Here is an 18,480-nt window from a genome sequence, read left to right as displayed (position 1 = left end):
ATATATGTGAAGTGAATAAACTTTGTATTTATTTTATATGTTCCTACGGTTTTTATATGATACCTTGAATACTATAGGAACCAGATAAAAGTGTATTGAATGAATAAATTAGTGGACAGATTCATTTTGCATATGATCAGTTAGAATGACAGAAGTCTTGAACCAAACCAACCACTTGGATGAAAAGAGTAATATGGTGAGGCATCTCAGTGACCCTAAATCATAACTTCCTCTCAGGCTAGGCCTTTGGTTGGCCTTGGGCCAGCCCCAGCCCTACAGCTTATTCATGCTATACTGTATAAAAGAACTAATGAGGAAGAAAGCGTCTAGCAAAACACCAATTGAAAGATGAACTAAAATTCTGTCTTAATTCAAAGGCTTAGGTTTTCCTAGTTTCTCTTTTGGGTTGCTGGAGAGGAATCAGTTAGTCATAGTACATAAACTTTGGTCATTTATAGCCCCCAAAGTCCCAAAGAGAATGTGTCTACCAAACTATTCCCCACAATTCAAGTTCTGTTTCTCTTAAAAAATAATAATAAAATAAAGACATGTTGGGCCGGCCCGGTGGCGCACTGCTACAGTGCGCTGCTTGGGAGCATGGCGGCGCTCCCGCCGAGGGTTCGGATCCCACATACAGACCAGTTCCCGCTCACTGGCTGAGCGAGGTGCGGCCGCAACACCGAGGGTTGCGATCCCGTTGCCGGTCCCGGTCCGGTACGGGCGCGACACTGAGAGTTGCGATCCGTTGCCGGACACGAAAAAAGACAAAAAGGAAAAAAAAAAAAAGACATGTTAAAGCATGGCCTCTAGCTACTTCTAAACAGAGGATTAGAAGCCCATGGGAGCCTGTGGCTTAATGACGTGACTCAATCTCGTGGCTCCTATCAATGAACCAGAGTCAGGCATTACACATAATTGGGATCCAATGAGTTGTTGATGCATCAATTGAGTACAAAATATTGCAGTGAGAATCAAAGACCAACACGGAAATTCTACCATTTCCTGAAGCAATCAAGTGATTACTTAGGTCATAATTATGCATCTGTTGTAATCCCTGTGCAGGCAATCTTTGTATCTGATGCCACAAAAAGGAATCTACCACTCCCCACCTCTCTCCTCATTTGAGATTTTCTTCTTCCTTTCCTGGCCTATTACTCTTCTCTTAACTAATCTTTCTCTTTTTTCATGTTTTCTCATCTTCCTATACCTGAGACCCAACAATGATACTCATTCATACCATAAGCATTGCTGAAATGAATTTTCCAGATCATTGAAGTTTACTCCTTTAAAAGCTAAAATGTCTTTTAAAATTACTTTATCCATTTTAGTTAGGAGTTTTTAAAATGTGCCATTTTTTCCCTTTACTTCTTAACAGAGTATATACCATACAACTTGAAACTTTCTTGACCATGCAGTTTTATCGATCTAAACATCCCCTCAGGCACTTCTGAGAAGTCTAGAACTCCCTTCCCTATACTACACGGCCTCAGATTACTGAATATTACTGCTTCATTTCCTATCCCACTTTTACAGTTTTATATTTCTTCTGTTAGGAAGAGCTCTTACTTTTCGTTGTTGTCATTATGTCTGACTTTTGCCTCTTCCCCTTCCACTCCCTCATCTGCTGTGAGGTGGGCAGCCAGACAGGCAAACTTGTGTGAACCTTATGTGAGAGAAAGTTTTGCTGGTACATGTTTACTGGTCTTTGAGTAGGGGCTTAAGGCCTGTCCTGTGAGTAAAGTTCATTGGATTTGTGAGAACTGTTTCTAGAGCTCAGAGACCCTTAATTCTGGGGTTGGGACCATATGAGAGATAAGTGTAGATAAGTAAAGTTTGACATCTGGAGAGGGGGAGTATCACTGTCATTTGTATTAACATAGAAACACTGTTTCCGTGTTTGTATTCACGGTTTTTAGGGCACACTGAATTTGTCAATCTATCATCATTCTGCATTTAAACTGTAAACAAAAAATGAGACAGAGAAAGGCAAAATGCTTACTTTTGCAAGTTAGAGATCATATGCCTGGAGCTTCCTCAGACATCTCTGTGTAATGTCTTTATATTTCGCTGCCTTTAACTTAGGACACTCATTTGCCATAAGTGAAGTGACCCAGCACCATCATCCCAAGCTCACCATGTCATTCTCCTTTCTCAGACACTATTAACTTAACTACACCATATTTTCAGTGTTCTTTTTTGTCATTTTCTTTTTTAATAAGCTTAAGTAATGTCTTTATTCAGTTGTCACAAATTCCTCTAAAATAATAATATAGTTTCGGGGCTTTTTGCTGTACCACTATTGAAAATACTAATAAATGATATTGTTAATCAGATTTTTTCCCTCACTGCTTTATCATAGTTGCTATTTTCTTCTTTTTTTAAAATAAATGTTATTGTGTATATGTAAGGTATACAGCATGATATTATGAGATACACATAGATAGTAAAAAGGTTACTACAGTGAAGCAAATTAACATCATCTCACATAGTTACCCATTTTTTGTTTTTATGGCAAGAGCAAATAAAATACACTCATTTAGCACGAATCCCATATACAGTACAATTTTACTACCTTACGTTGTACATTGGAATTCTTTCAGTTCTTACAGTAGAACTTTGCTGTCATCTGTGGCTCGTCCTTCAGTTTTCCCTCTCAAACTAGGCAATTTCGAGATTCTAGTGTATGTGGTTCATTCCACATCTAAGATGTATTTTACCTTCTTCTCACTCAAGCCGGCCAAAATTCTAATTCATAGCTCTTGCATACTTCTATTTTCCAAACATTCCTCTCACCTCCCTCTACCCAAATCCATCCCAAATTTAACAGTGCCCTACTCTTTCATGGCTGGGCTTGCAACCTCCACTTCCTGAACACTGTCATTGGTTAGCTCTCAAAATATTTCTTGCTTCCATTTGAATGCTATATTTTCACCTTTAGTTCCTTTTATAGTACTTCCTGCCACCCACCTCCTCCTGTTCAATCGTTACATTAGCACCTTCCAGCTTTATATGCTCCATGTAGTTCTGCAGACGGAATTAAAGAAACACGTCAGAATTCTCTTCTCTCATCTGTCTACTCCAGAGTCCTATCCCTGATCACTCTTTAATATCTTCAACTACCTCTCGAGAAATTTTCTAAATGCTGTGGAATTTTTTTTTTTTTTTTAAAGATGACCGGTAAGGGGATCTCAACCCTTGGCTTGGTGTTGTCAGCACCACGCTCAGCCAGTGAGCCAACCGGCCATCCCTATATAGGATCCGAACCCGCGGCCTTGGTGTTATCAGCACCGCACTCTACCTAGTGAGCCACAGGCTGGCCCATAAATGCTGTGGAATTTAGTGACTACTTTCTCAACTTAATTTAGTCAACTATTTTTCCTTTTATGTATTTCCCAAAGCCTTTAGGGAAAGAATTACCGGCTTTTTTGTTGTTCTCTACCTCCCCCTGCCCCTCTCCTCTTTCCTCAAATTGAAATTGTCAATAGCAGGACTGAACTTCAGAACATTTGGTAAGGAGCTATATACTGAGTTAAACAAATCCCATTCTCCAAATTGCACAATTCCTTGGCTTCCTCTCACTGGTCCATCCTTCCACCTCTCCCAGAGCTTTCCAATTTGGCCAACAGAATCCCCATTTCATGGTAAATAAACTCCATTCTGCCTTCAACTCGTTCAGAAAGACTTCTCTCCATAAATCCAGGCCTCCCTTAAGGGCGCTGCTGGACTCCTGACTCCTGCAGCCCTCTCAAAGGAAAGGACCCATTCCTCCCCAGGACGTATACCTCAGGGTCAGGAGCAAGGGAAGGTCAGCTTGCTCCTCAGAGCCACTAACAGACCCTCCTTTCAGGCCCATGACCTCTAACTCGACTTCCTGACCCTGCTCCTCATCTATCAGTCTATGTGGCCAACCCATTCACATACCTGCTTCCTGGGTCCTTGCCCTCCTCACCTCTAATATTCCCTTTCACTCAGTTCAGCCACCCATGTTTTGGACTCCACTTCAGACTCTCTCATCCCCTACGACTATTCTCTTTACAGCTTCCTGAGACCCTAGTCCCAGTCAGCCCGCTCCCTGACCCTACAGTGCATTCCGATCCTTCAGTACTCCCACTTCTCCCAGTTGATTGGCCCATCTTGGCCTCTCTTCCTTCCCTACCCTGGTTGATATCCAGAATTGCTCTTTTACCAGCACCCTTAGCTCCCTATCAGCAAACCTTTGCCTGGACTTCCTATATCAACCTACTACCTGGGCAGCCTCAGACTTCCTCTGACACCACTCCCTAGCTATCACACTTTGTATCTTTGCTTAGACCTCCTGCAGTCTCAACTGACTTTCCTCCTACGTGCCAGCTCTGTTCACCCACTTCTGGTTTGGCCTACCCCATTCCCTTCCAAGCTTCCATTCTGAATTAATGAAATGAAAACCTTGTAGTTCTCTTATAATTTATTACTTGATAAAATGTTTTTGGACAGTTATGTTATTTCATCTACAAGACAACCTCTTATGGGGTGGAAGTTCAAGGTAATATTGCAGATGAGAAAAAATTGAGGTTCATGGAGGTGATGTGGCTCACTCAAGCACTCACAGTCTCAAAGAATGTAACTGATTGGTTATCATAATAATGAGAATATATTTTCTTTCAGCCCACATGAGATACCTATGCTATGCCCAATTATTCGACATGCTAGTCTCAGGTATAGGTATCCTTGTGGGGATGACAGGGATGGGTAGACAATAAACACATTAATCAAAAAGAGACATTCAGATGACCAGTATAAAGTGATACCACTGTGAAGGAAGAGACCTCGGAATCAGTTTTCTATATGCAGTCAGTCATCCCAGAAGCAAACATTAAGGTTGCAACTCTCAGCTCACAGAGAGAAATAAATCCAATCAAAGAGATGCAGAGAAACTCCATGCCAGCCAAGCTGCTTTGTGCCCTCTGTGCTGGCTCTCACAACCACAATGCAATAAATAAAGAGGAATCACACAGCACTGGAAAAGCAACTGAGCCCAGAGATGGTGAATCAGGGTAGAGAAGAGAACAATTTGGAACTTACTACTGGAAACTCCTTTCATGCATAATTATTGTGCATTGGAAGAGAAGACTGGTATATGACATGCTCATTTCTGAATAACAGACTGCTTGCCTCCCCATCCCGCACCATCTAGACATTTATGATGCAATAAAGGTGATAAATTCAATCAGGTACAAATCATAATGATATACTGATATACAGATAACAATAATGTTGAACAAAGACCTAAGTTAACTTTTCAAAAAATTTTTATCAGATGTGTGTAAAAAAAAAATCAAGTAGAATTGTGGTTACTAGAGGCTGGAAAGGATGGGGGGAGGGAGGATAAGGAGAGGTTGGTTAATAGATATAAACTTACAGCTAGATAGGAAAAATAAGTTCTAGTGTTCTATAGTAGTGCTAGGTATCTATAATTAACAATAATTTACTGTATATTCTCAAATGCCTAGAAAAGAGGAATTCAAATGTTCTCAACACAAAGAAATGATAAATGTTCGTGGTAATGATATGTTAATTACCCCGATTTGATCATCACACACTGTATATATGTATTGAAATATCACTCTGTACCCCATAAATATGTACAAATATTACATGTCACTTAAAAAAAATAAATCATTGAAAAAAATCAAAATATTTTGTCGATTAAAAAAAATCATTGAAAAAAACCAAAAGATTTTATGCCTCTACAAATCTTTGAGCTTCTTAGATAAAAACTATTACAACATACCTATCTCTAATAAAACTAATATTGTTACGTGCCCTAGTAGAACTGCCCTTCCCAACCAAAAATGCAAAATATTTAGCAAAATAATCATTTACCTTATAGAAGATCAAAAAAAGATCATCCAGTTTCCCATGCAAATCACCTGGAGTGCAAATGAAAAATCACTATTCAGTAAGAAACAAGATGTGATGCCCATTCTGTTACAGAATTTTAAAACTGAAATACTGCTGATATACTCCAAGTGTTCCCAGGGCATTGGGTTTTTACCCTATGATGATGCTAATTTGACAGGAGTTTCATTTCCACAGCACTCTTTTCTTCCTCTCCTATAGGAGGAAATAGCATCTGGTACTGCAATCACCTGTTGGCTCCAGCCATTTACACAGGGCTTTGCTTACTCTGGGCCAAGCACTGTGCTAATGGTTTTACATAAATTGTCTGGTTCAATCCTTACAACTGCTGTGAGATGAGTATTATTGTCATCATTCTCATTTTACAAAAGAGGCTCAGAGTAGTTAAGTAACTTATGCAAAGCTACCCAGCCACCAAGCATCAGAGTTGGAATTCAAACCCAACTTTATCTTACTTCAAAACTCAAGCTCTTAGCAATTACCGTGGACTGCCTACTGTAATGCCTAGGAGAGCAGCAACAATATCTTAGTCAGTATTAAATCCCCAAGTGCCTACCACAGAATCCTGGAGCATAGTAGGCACTCAATAAATACATTTAATCGCTAAATGCATAGTGCGTCAAAGCCATGTTTTAAAGAATATGCTCTAGCAGTAGCATCTGAAACCTAAAAAGTAAATAGTTAACATTCTTTGATGAGACTGTTACGTAGGAAATAAAAATCAGAGCTAACTAAGGGAAACCATATGACTATATGAAGCAATTAATGAAAAAATAAGTGACTATATGAATATCCCAAAGCCCTATTTGGGTAACCATTTCTAGGTAAAATATCTGTCTTTCACAAGCTCATCTTAAAAATTTTTATTCTTTGTAACCAACTTAATTACCATAGAATTTAATTTAGAAATACTTTTCCTCAGTTTGTTTAAAATCCCACAACCAAGATTAACCAAATATATGCTAAAAAAGACTCCAATAATGCTGAGAATAATAAAATTAAAACCTTATATCACCAGCATTTATTTATAAAATATGAGTCTTCAAAAAATTCTTGGAAAAATTTGTACTGTCTTTTAATTCTAATTTTCCATGAACTTTTTGAAATACCCTCATATGACTATAACATTGAGATTTAGAGCATATTAATGCTATTGTATGCTTAAATCTCATTGCTTTCATATGTTATCACTCCAAATCCAAGAAAATAAAGATGGAAGGACTTTTTACTTATCAGTTTAATATATATTTTTAATTAATTTATTTTGCTAATTTTCTTCAGGATGACTATTTCAAAGATTTGGGTATACAGGACTGTCATAGCTAGCATGTTTAAAATCAAACTTGGTTTAGCATATTAAGAGTTGAGGCTATAAAAATATTTTAAATTTCTAGTTGAGCAGTAAAAGAAAAATTGGTATCATGAGAAGAGAAACACAGAAAGGTATTTCCACTGCAAACAAAAACATGAGTGCAGAATTGGTTATCACAATTACTCTCCTGTCTTAATACTGTCTCAAATAGAAGATAATTTTGAAAATACGGCCCCAACTTTAAATTTTATTTTAAATGATGACCAAATTTTTCAAAGTTCTGTCTTTAATGGGCTATTAAAGATAGAAAATAATAATTCCTATGTTAAGAGAACCTACTGACCTTGGCTTTTCCCTCTACCAATGCTGCTATGTGGAAGAAGTCTGTAAATAAATGCCCAAGATGTGGGGATCTTAAAATGAATGGAACTGTCCAATCTATCCATTCCCTAGTCTTTGTTTCTCGTGATGAAAAATGAAACATCAGCCAGACAAGAATGAGTTGGAATAGCAGATGTGGGGATGCTTCTAACCTGTAGTACGGAAAACCTGATTTTTTTTTTTCCTTTTTGTCTTTTTTCGTGACTGGCAACGGATCGCAACCCTCAGTGTCGCGCCCGCACCAGACCGGGACCGGCAACGGGATCACAACCCTAGGTGTTGCCCCCGCTCCTCGCTCAGCCAGTGAGCGGCTGGTCTGCACGTGGGATCCGAACCCTCAGCGGGAGCGCCACCGCGCTTCCCAAGCGGCGCACTATAGCAGTGCGCCACCGGGCCGGCCCGGAAAACCTGATTTTTGATTCTGACCCTGCCACTAACTAGCTGAGTGGGCAGGAAAGTTACTACATAGAAATGCATGGAAGGCAACACACTTTTCTCTCTGGGCCTCAGTTTCACCCATAAGAGCAAGTGATAGATTAGACCATCTTTTAAGAACCCTTCAGTTCTTGCACTATGGGATTCTAGGATTTCCATACGCTCTGATTAATTCATGTCTTCTTCCAGATCCTTTTAGCCAAAGATAAGTCTGCAATGGCAACTGGAGGTATACTGGAAACACGTGGGAGCAGATCCCACTCTCTGTTTTGGCTATTATATACAGTAGTCCCACCCTTATCCATGGTTTTGTTTTCTGCAATTTCAGTTACCTGTGGTCAACTGTGGTCTGAAAATATTAAATGGAAAATTTCAGAAATAAACAATTCATAAATTTTAAATTGAAGACCGTTCTGAGTAGCATGATGAAATCTCGCACCATTCCTCTCTGTCCCTTCTTCATCACAGAAGGGTGAGTACAGTACAAGATATTTTGAGGGAGAGGAACACGTTCACATAACTTTTATACAGTATATTGTTATAGTTGTTCTACCTTATTATTAGTTATTGTTGTTAATCTCTGTGTCTAATTTATAAATTAAACTTTATCACAGGTATGTATAAGTATGTATAGGAAAAAACAGTATATATAGGGTTCAGTACTATCTGTGGTTTCAGGCATCCACTAGGGATCTTGGAACGTATCCCTCATGGATAAGGGGGGGCTACTGTATATGCTGATAGCAAACCTAACCCTGGCTTCATAGGCTTCACAGGTTGGCATGGCTTCCTGAGCCTCATGACCCAAAGCTCTTTATTTCCATGAAAAGTAAGGCCTGAAGAGGCCTTGAATAAAAGGCCCCCACTGCTGAGAGACTCTTCAAAAACCTGCGTCAGGGCATGTCATGAGGTATGTACTGCTACATCAAGTCCCTGTCACCACTATCAGATGCTAGAAATGGAAATGGTTTAATTAGATTGTCAAATCCACTTCTACCTGCCAGAGTAAGAGAAACACAGGCTAAAAATTGATTTGGAAAATAACAATCACTATTTTGTAACCTAAAGGCTTAATTAGAAGTTAAGGAAATTGCTGTTCCTTCCACACACCCCACTCTCAGACAGTTGCAAGCATGCTGAGCACCAACTGTGATGAATTTCAATGTGTACTGTTTTTTGAAGCAATATCCTGCCAGGTTGGCCTATATGATAACAAAATCTCAAATCTTGTTATTTAGAAGAACAAGAAACAGATTTCTGGGACATTCCTACTCTATTAAAAGCTGCAGAAACCAGTTGGAAAAATCTAAAACAGCAGCCAAGAGGAGAGATGAGTTTAATCTCTACCCTGCCTTGGGCTTTTCTCTTCCCAGCATAAGTGGCATGCAGAGGCCCACCTAGAAAAAGTGACATGGAACAAAGATAATGAGAGCTAGACAGAGGGAAAAGAATGCTTATTCCACCCATGGGTGGTTTTCCATATTAAAATGCTTTCTGCCTTTATAAAAAGCTATGAGTTCTTTAATTTCTCACATAATTAATTCCTGCCAGCTGGTACGCAAAACAAAGACAAGATGGGGAACAGTATTAGCATGATAGATAACTCTATATTAACATTTTTCCCTTAACACAGTCCAATTTACATAGTTTTCAAGTTAGGCAAATGATGTAGGACCAAGAGGCTCTTAAACATTAATTTGACAACTTGCTCTGAAACTTACCACAGATTGTTATCCCTTTGGAAGGAGAAGTCTTTATGTGAGTGAAATTCGGCATTTGCTTCAGGACTTTCTGAGTTTCAAATAGCACCTCTAAGACATAATGAGCATGAAGTATCTGTGGGGGGAGGCAGAGGAAACAGGTATAATGAACTAGGAAGAAAGACATGACTATATAGAAAACTATAAAGGTGGAGAAGATGAGCACATTTCAGATCACTGTATTTCAGGATAATCTCTACATTATTCTCAGATTATTCCAGTACAGTGCCTGGCATATAATAAACCTTCAGTTGATATTTGTAGTTGAATGAATAAATGGTTCCTAAGACATTTATAATCTCATGTTCTTAACTGACACCATCCATTTGCAGAACATTTCTGATTATTCTTGGTCCTCAGAGCCCAAGAGAAGTGACAGGATAAAAGGGGACTCCCTTGCCCTAAGGAAATGTTCAGACAAAATAATAATAATAATAAAGAAGGAGAAAAAGAGAGTGAATGTGAAAAGAAAGAAAAGTAGAGAGAGTGTGTTGAAGAGGTGTTGCTTTGCATTTGTTGGGACATCTTGCCACCTGGGATGGAAAGTAGGTGTTGGGCATGGAGATATCACAAGGCAGCAAGACAAGCTTCCGAGGAACTCTTGAGTCAGGTCTCTCGGTGTGGCTCCAATATTTGGTGTACAGCCTTAAGAATTTTCAGAACAGCAAGTACATTTACATAAAAGTCTAAGTATAAAACATATTCCGAACCCAAGTAAAACACTTGGATTATCTCTTATTTATGACTATTCATCCCATTGCTCTCTTTAAGTTATAGGATGAATGGGATCATTGTTTTATACAGATTTACTGGGTTTTGTTTTTTTTTTAAATCTAGTGTGTCATTCTCCCTTTTTAAAATTATAAAATATTCCAAATACATAATCCAAAATATAATGTAGCAGAGATGTGACTACCACACAAATTTAACAGATATTAACACAACTTTAAGGTTCAGGACTATTTAGACCTATGCAGTTGAATACAGCAGCCACTAGCCACATGGAGCTATTGAGCACTTGAAATGGGGCTAGTCTGAATTAAGATGTGATGTAAGTGCAAAATTGACACTGGATTTCAAAGACTTAGTATGAAGAAAAAAGTTAAATGTCTCGTTAATAATTTTTAATATGATTATATGTTGAAATAATATTTTTGTACATTGAGTTAAATAAAATATATTAAAATTAATTTCATCTGCTTTTTTAACTTTTTTAATGTGACTACCAGAAAATTCTAAAGTAGGTATATGGCTCACATTGTATTTCCATTGGACAGCAGTTTAGATTATTGGAGGCTGAGAGAGGGGGCATATCTACATATTGTTCAGAAACTGCTTCGAGTGTAGGATTAAGGTCAGGTAGAACCCTTTGGACCAATCCTGTCTCATGGTGCCCTGAAATTTTCATCTTCATAGCTATAAAAATAATAAAATTATTTTCAATCCCAGACCCCAAAACATACAATTTAAGTTTTGAGAATTTTCATGATTATGTAATTTTTTAAAGAGACAAGGAACAGGATTTGAAGCAATGTGAGAATTAGGAGGAAAGAGAAAGGCCCCTGGATATTGATTAGTACGGGCAGATCTGTATTTCCCGTCTATCCAAGACCTACTGGACTGCTAAGTATTTCCCCCTCAAAACCATTCTAAATCCAGTCAATCCACAGCTTTAATCAAAATTTGAATGTGAACATTCCTTTAACCACATTTAAAGGAATGGGCAAACCTTCTCCACAACACCCTACCTAATGGGCAGAGGAATGTGGGTCCTGAGGAGACAAGGAGCCTGGGTTGCCACCACCCTGCTGAGGGAGTTCCCCTTGCCCCCTACCCCCCGGGCTTATATATAGATTATAAATATGTAAAGGAGAGAGGGGTGGGTGGTCCCTGCTCCCCTATCCCTGGGGCCATTCATTAAAAAAGAATAATAAAAGGATTAAAGATAAGCAAGGAATAGTCAAAAACGCATTTGTATAATAGCTTATTTCAGTTTGCACATTTAATCCATTGATTCCTGCTGTGGACTGAACGTCCTCCCAAACTCAATGAAGCTTAATCCCCACTGTAACTGTGGGTGGGAAATCCTATTATGATAACTGAAAGGTGGGGCCTTGAAGAGGTGATTAGATTGTGAGGACCATGCCTAGTGAATGCATTAATCAACCTGATGGTTTAATGGTGGTCGTGGGTATGGTTCTGGTGGCTTTGAAAGGAGAGTGTGTGAGAGGTTCTCTCTTTCTCTGCTTCTGCCACGTGATACCCCTGCTTTGCTGTGAAGAGTCATTACCCACCAACAAGGCTCTCACCAAATGTGTTCCCTGGACTTTGGACTTCCTAGTCTCTGAAACATAAGCAATAAATATTGTTTCTTTATAAATTACCCAGTTTCAGGGGCTGGCCAGTTAACTCAGTTGGTTAGAGTGCAGTGTTACAACACCAAGGTCAAGGGTTCAGACGCCCATATAGGCTAGCCATCAAAAATAAATAAATAAATAAGTAAATAACCCAGTTTCAGGTATTTCTGTTATAAGCAACAGAAACAGACTAATACAATTCCTAACACTGGCCTCAGTGTTACCTTAATGTGCCACTGTAGCTTTTCTTGTCCATTCGTAGTACTAATCAGAGTAAGAGCTGTCTGAAGAGGTGGTTTTATTTTTTTTTTAAAGTTAATTTAACAAATATTCACTGAGAATATATTACAACAACAGAAAATTCTTATTATTAAAATAGTTTTTCTGGGTCTTCTTTACATTGGCTAAAGTCACTTTGTTAATATTAGTACTTGCTTATAAGGATATCTTTCAATAGCATAATTGTGTTTACAACTGCAATATTCAATACTCAAAACAGTTAACTCAGATGTTGGTTTCTACATTTATAAATAGACTCAGATTAAATAACCACTTGAATAAAATATTCACATCCTTTTAAAGGCACTGAAGGAGAAAAATACTACCTTTAAAGGATATTTCTTTTTTAAAAAGTAATAACAACTATACTTTTTTTGAAGTTGTTACAACAAGCAAACGGAAAGGACATTCTTGGGGGGGAGGGGAGAAAGGGAGGAGGGCGGGAGGTGTCGGTGATGGGCCATAATAATCATATACATTGTATATTGACAAAATAAAAATTTAAAAAAAAAATAAAATAAATAAAATAAAATAAAAAAGTAACTAGTTTTTAAATGGAATAACAACTCATTCTTTTAATTGAAACAAAAATTTAAAAAGTAAAAAGGGATAGAACAATGAAAATAAATTTTCCCTCTTCCCCAGACCTCAGTCCCCTAATCCCTGTCTCCAGAAACAGCCACTGTTAAGATTGTCTTGAGAATCTTTCCCAAAAATATTCTATGCATTTGCAAGCATACAAAAATTAATATAACCAAACATGAATATGCAAATGCATGTATAAATATACAATCCCTTAAACAAAATGTGGCATATCCATACAAAGTACATGTATTATTGCTCAACTCAAAATAGGAATGAAGTATCAGTACATGCTACAACATGGTTGAACCCTGAAAACATGCCAAGTGAAAGAAGCCAGACACGATAGACCACATACAAGTATATTGCACAATTCTATTTATATGAAATGTTCAAATTCGGTAAATCTGTAGGGAAAGAAGGTAAATTAGTGGTTGTCAGGGGCTGGGGGAGAGGAGAAAGAAGAGTGACTGCTAATGAATACAGGATTTTGTTGTGGGGTAATAAAATTATTGGGGAATTAGATAGTGGTGATGGTTGCACAACATTTTGAATATAGTAAGAACCACTGAATTGGACTTCAAAATCATTAAAATCATCAGTTTTATGCTATATAAATTTTGTCTCAATTTAAAAATATATATATATTATCCTTAATTTTTTTTACAAATGGGAACACACCATACACTTTATTGAACCTTTTATTCTTCTATTAACAACATAATTTTTTTATTTTTATAAAGTCAAAATTATCAATCTTTTCTATTATGGCTCCTTGGACTGATGTTGTATCTTTTATTTCCTTGAACATATTAAGCATATTTAAACTCTGAGTCTGATAATCCCATTAACTAAATACCCTACAGGTCTGTTTCCATTGCTTGTTGTTTACTTCAGTTTTCTTTCATGCATCTTGCAACCTCCTATGCCTGGTTATATTTATATTGAGCTCTGGAAATTGTATATGAAAAACTGGAGAAATAATTTCAGGCCTATTTTCTTCCAAAGAGGATTTAAATTTGCTGTTGGCAGGTGGCTAGGAGCACTAGCTATCTAGGGTGATCTCAATTTAATTTCAGGAATAAGATGATTCAAAGCTGTCTACTGCCAGTACACTGCACAGCCAATCTACTTCCAGTTCACTATTACTCTTAGGGTATGCCCTTTTAGGGTCTTGACCTGAGAATGATGATTTTGGTGTGATGTCTGAGAAAACTGTAGAGCAGGTAGCTCCAAGATCCCATCCCTCCACAGAAACATTGAAAAATCAAGCAAAAAAATTGTCAGGATAAACTTTATCAGAACTCTGGAAAATATTCAAAGTTTACAGCTACCAAACACTGAATCAAGAAAAAGGAAACTTAACAATGGCTCAGCACTAGGAGGAAGTAAAGACTAAGATTTGTAAATGGCCTGGCTAAGTAGTGAAGGAATGCCCCAGTACAGAGCCAATCTGTAAAGACTGAGAGAAATTTGTCTCTTTTTTTTCTTTCGTTTCTTTTTAATGGCTCCTGGTTGCTCAAGGAAATCTCTGTCAAAACATTAACTGAATACAAGTTAAAGAAACAGAGACTTCAGAGACCACATACACAACTAGACCTAACAGACATCTATAAAACACTCTACCCAACAGCAGGCTACACATTTTTCTCAAGTACACATGGAACATACTCCAGGACAAACCAGATGTTAGGCCACAAAATAAGCCTCAATAACTTTTAAAAGATTGAAATCATGCAAAATATCTTCTCTGACCACAATGGAATGAAACTATAAAGCAGTAACAGAAGCATAACTGGAAAATTCATGAAAATGTGGAAATTACACAACATACTTTTAAAAAACCAATGGGTAAAAAAAAAAAAAAAAAATCACAAGACAAATTAGAAAATATTTTGAGATGAATAAAAACAAAAATACAACATACCAAAACTTATGGGATACAGCAAAAGCAGTGCTCACAGACAAATTTATAGCTATAAATGCCTGCATTAAAAAAGAAGGATCTCAAATCAATAATCTAACACTTTAACACATTAAATTAACACTTTAATGAGCTAGAAAAAGAAGAGCAAACTAAACCCAAAACTAGCAGAAGAAAGAAAATAAGGATTAGAGTGGAGATAAATGAAATAGAGAACAGAAAAAAGAAAAGAGAATCAACAAGACAAACATGTCCACTTTCACCACTACTTATCAATATTGTACTGTAAGATTCAGCCAGAACAATTAGTCAAGAAAAAGAAATAAAAGCATCCAAATTAGAAAGGAGGAAGTAAAACTATCTCTATTCACAGATTACATATTACTATATGTAGAATATCCCAAAGAATACACACACACACACACACACACACACGCAAACTACCAGAGCCAATAAGTACATTCAGCAAAGTTGCAGAGCACAAGATCAACACATAATTAATTAATAATTCAATAAAGGAATTAAGAAAGCAATTCCTTTTACAGTATCAACCAAAAGAATAAATACCTAAGAATAAATTTAACCAAGATGGTGAAAGACTCATCCACTGAAAACTACAAAACATTGCTGAAAGAAATTAAAGAAGACATAAATAAATGGAAAGACATCTTGTGTTCATGGACTGGAAGACTTAATATTGTCAAGGTGGCAATACTACGCAAAGCAAGCTAAAGATTCAATGCAATCCCTATCAAAATCCCAACAGACTTTTTTGCAGAAATGGAAAATTTGATCCTCAAATTCATTGCAGGGGGCCACAAATAGCAAAAACAATATTGAAAAAGAAGAACAAAGTTGAAGAACTTACATTTCCCTATTTCAAAACTTACTACAAAGCTACAGTAATCAAGATAGTGTGATACTGGCATAAAGATAGACACATAAAACAATGGAAGAGAATTGAGAGTACAGAAAAAGAAAAAAACATACATCTACTGCCTGTTGATTTTTGACAAGAGTGCCAAGACCACTCAATGGGGAAAGAACAGTCTCTTCAACAAACGATTCTGGGACAACTATGCAAACAATGAAGCTGAACCCTACCCCATACCATAGATAGACATTAACTCAAAATGGTCATAGACCTAAATGTAAGAGCTAAAACCATAAAAATTTTAGAAGAAAATATAGGGGTAAACCTTCATGATCATGGATTTGGCAATGAATTCTTAGATATGACACCAAAAGCACAAGCAACCAAAGAGAAGAAATGGATAAATTGGACTTCATCAAAATTAAAAACTTTTGTGCATCAACACATATTATCAAGAAAGTGAAAAGACAACCTACAGGAGAAAATATTTCCAAATCATATATCTGATAAGGATCTTACCTCCAGAAAGAACTCTTATTAACTCAATAGTAAAAAGATAAATAACCTGATTTTAAAATGGGCAAAGGATCTGCATATACATTTCTGCAAAGAAAGTATACAAATAGCCAATAAATACATGAAAAGATGCTAAACATCATTAGTCACAAGGGAAATGCAAATCAAAACCACAATGAGATACCACTTCACACACACAGGATAGCTATAATAAAAATAAAAATAAAAACAAAATAACAAGTGTTGGCAAAAATGTGGAGAAATGGAACCCTCATATATTGCTGGTAGGAATGTAAAATAGTGCAGCCACTATGGAAAACAGTTTAGCAGTTACTGGAAAAGTTAAACATAGAGATATCATATGGCCTAGTAGAATACTCCTAGTAGAATACCCAAGAGAACTGGGAACATATGTTCATATAAAAATTTGTACATGAATGTTCTTAGCAGTACTGTTCATAATAGCCAAAAGGTGAAAACAATCCAAATGTCCATCCACTGATAAACGAATAAACAAAATGTGGTATACAATGGCATATTATCCAGCCATAAAAAGAAATGAAGTAATGATAGATGTTATGACATGGATGAACCTTAAAAACACTATCTTAAGTGAAAGAAGCCAGACACAAAAGGCCACATATTCATTTATATGAAATATCCAGAATAGGCAGATCCATAGAGACAAAAGTAGAATAGTGGTTGCCAGAGGTGGGGAGGGAGGGAATGGTAATGGGTATGGCCTTTCTTTTCAGGGTGATGGAAATGTTCTGGAATTAGATAATGGTGATGGTTGCACAATCTTGTGAATGTACTAAAAATCACTGAATTATATACTTCAAAATGGTGAATTTCATGGTATGTGAATTATGCCTCAGAAAAAAGGAAAGGAAACGCTGTAAGCCTATCAAGAGGAGCTTGCTGTGCATCTGAGGAGACTTCTATTTAATGGGTAGCAGAGGGTAGCTCTCAGTTAATGTGAAACATTTTCCCAAGGAAATACATTTCTGCTGTACTATTTCCATTCATTCATTCAACAGGCAGTCATGGAATACCACAGTCATTGAATACCTGTTATGTACAAGAATCAGGTTAGCATCTGCTTTCACTTGCCTGGTGTTGCTTGAAGGCGTCAATAAGTAAATCAATATCAGTAAAGGTGAGAGGAAATTGGAGCCGAGGGCCATCATAGGAATCTGGGACATCTATCAATGCCACGTAGTCCTGTCTATCCTTGATATCCTGGAGGGTGCTTTCAAAAAGTCGCCTTATTATTTCTGGAAAATAAAAGGCACAATTGAGGGGGGTAGAGCAGACAGGGCAGGAATCAACATTCTAATACTTAAATAAATATCTCCTTAAATACCTAGCCATGTAAGGCACTGTGCTAAAGGTCATAAATACCAATATAACCCACATATAACCATGAGGAATAACTGATTCTGAGATCAGTAGGTACAGTCACATGGGTCACCATATCCCTTCCTGGGTAGACATTTTACCACAACAGGAGTCCATAAGCAGTGGGGAGGGGAGGGAGAGTCACAGGGAAAACTGATCGATCAAGGTATTTTGACGCTCAAAGCTCCAGCTCTGAATTTTTTGCCCATTCTTACATCTCGGATTTTTATTAATAAGGTTGAAAACATAACAATGCATTGTATTTGATTCAAACATCTGCTGCTATTCAGGATCTACAGAAAATTAAACTGCAACATTCAATTTTTCCCCTGTTAAACACTTCGGAGGATTTTTACTTAGCTGTAATTTATTTGTTTCTCTCTTTACATAAAAATTAATTTTCTGACATGATTTTCTTTTTTTCTTGGTAAGAAAGCAGATAAAGTTAAATGACAAACAGTAGGCAGAAATACCCAAAGAGCCTCTCTCTCTCTCTCAGAGACATTTCTATATAACAGATTGCCTGCATTGCCCATTTTAGTAGATGTTGATACCCAGGGTCTCTTCTTGCTAGACTGCCCATGAAACAGTCATCCCAAGAACAGAAATCCAGACAATTCAGGTGAAGAAAATGAAAGGGGATGTAGTAGATTGACTGCCAAAGTGACTCCAATTCTATATCCCAACTTCAATCCATGCTCTTCTTTTTTTTTTTTTTTGTCTTTTGTCTTTTTTCCGTGTCCGGCAACGGATTGCAACCC

The 18,480-nt window shown here is 37.2% G+C and overlaps 1 protein-coding gene across 1 annotated transcript in view; it reads right to left on the bottom strand.

Moving 5' to 3' along the window:
• The window catches only part of PPEF1 (protein phosphatase, EF-hand calcium binding domain 1), a 117,235-nt gene that overhangs the window by 45,408 nt on the left and 53,347 nt on the right, over positions 1-18,480 (bottom strand). The window contains exons 7-9 of the mRNA XM_008579852.1: positions 17,432-17,595; positions 9,748-9,862; positions 5,863-5,909 (exon numbers count right to left, since the gene is read on the bottom strand). Coding sequence (XP_008578074.1) covers positions 5,863-5,909; positions 9,748-9,862; positions 17,432-17,595 — 326 coding nt within the window. The remainder of the gene's footprint in view (positions 1-5,862; positions 5,910-9,747; positions 9,863-17,431; positions 17,596-18,480) is intronic.

Source organism: Galeopterus variegatus, unplaced genomic scaffold (genome assembly GCF_000696425.1).
Source record: "Galeopterus variegatus unplaced genomic scaffold, G_variegatus-3.0.2 Scaffold82, whole genome shotgun sequence".
NCBI lineage: Eukaryota > Metazoa > Chordata > Mammalia > Dermoptera > Cynocephalidae > Galeopterus > Galeopterus variegatus.
This window is presented reverse-complemented; position numbering and strand designations above follow the sequence as displayed.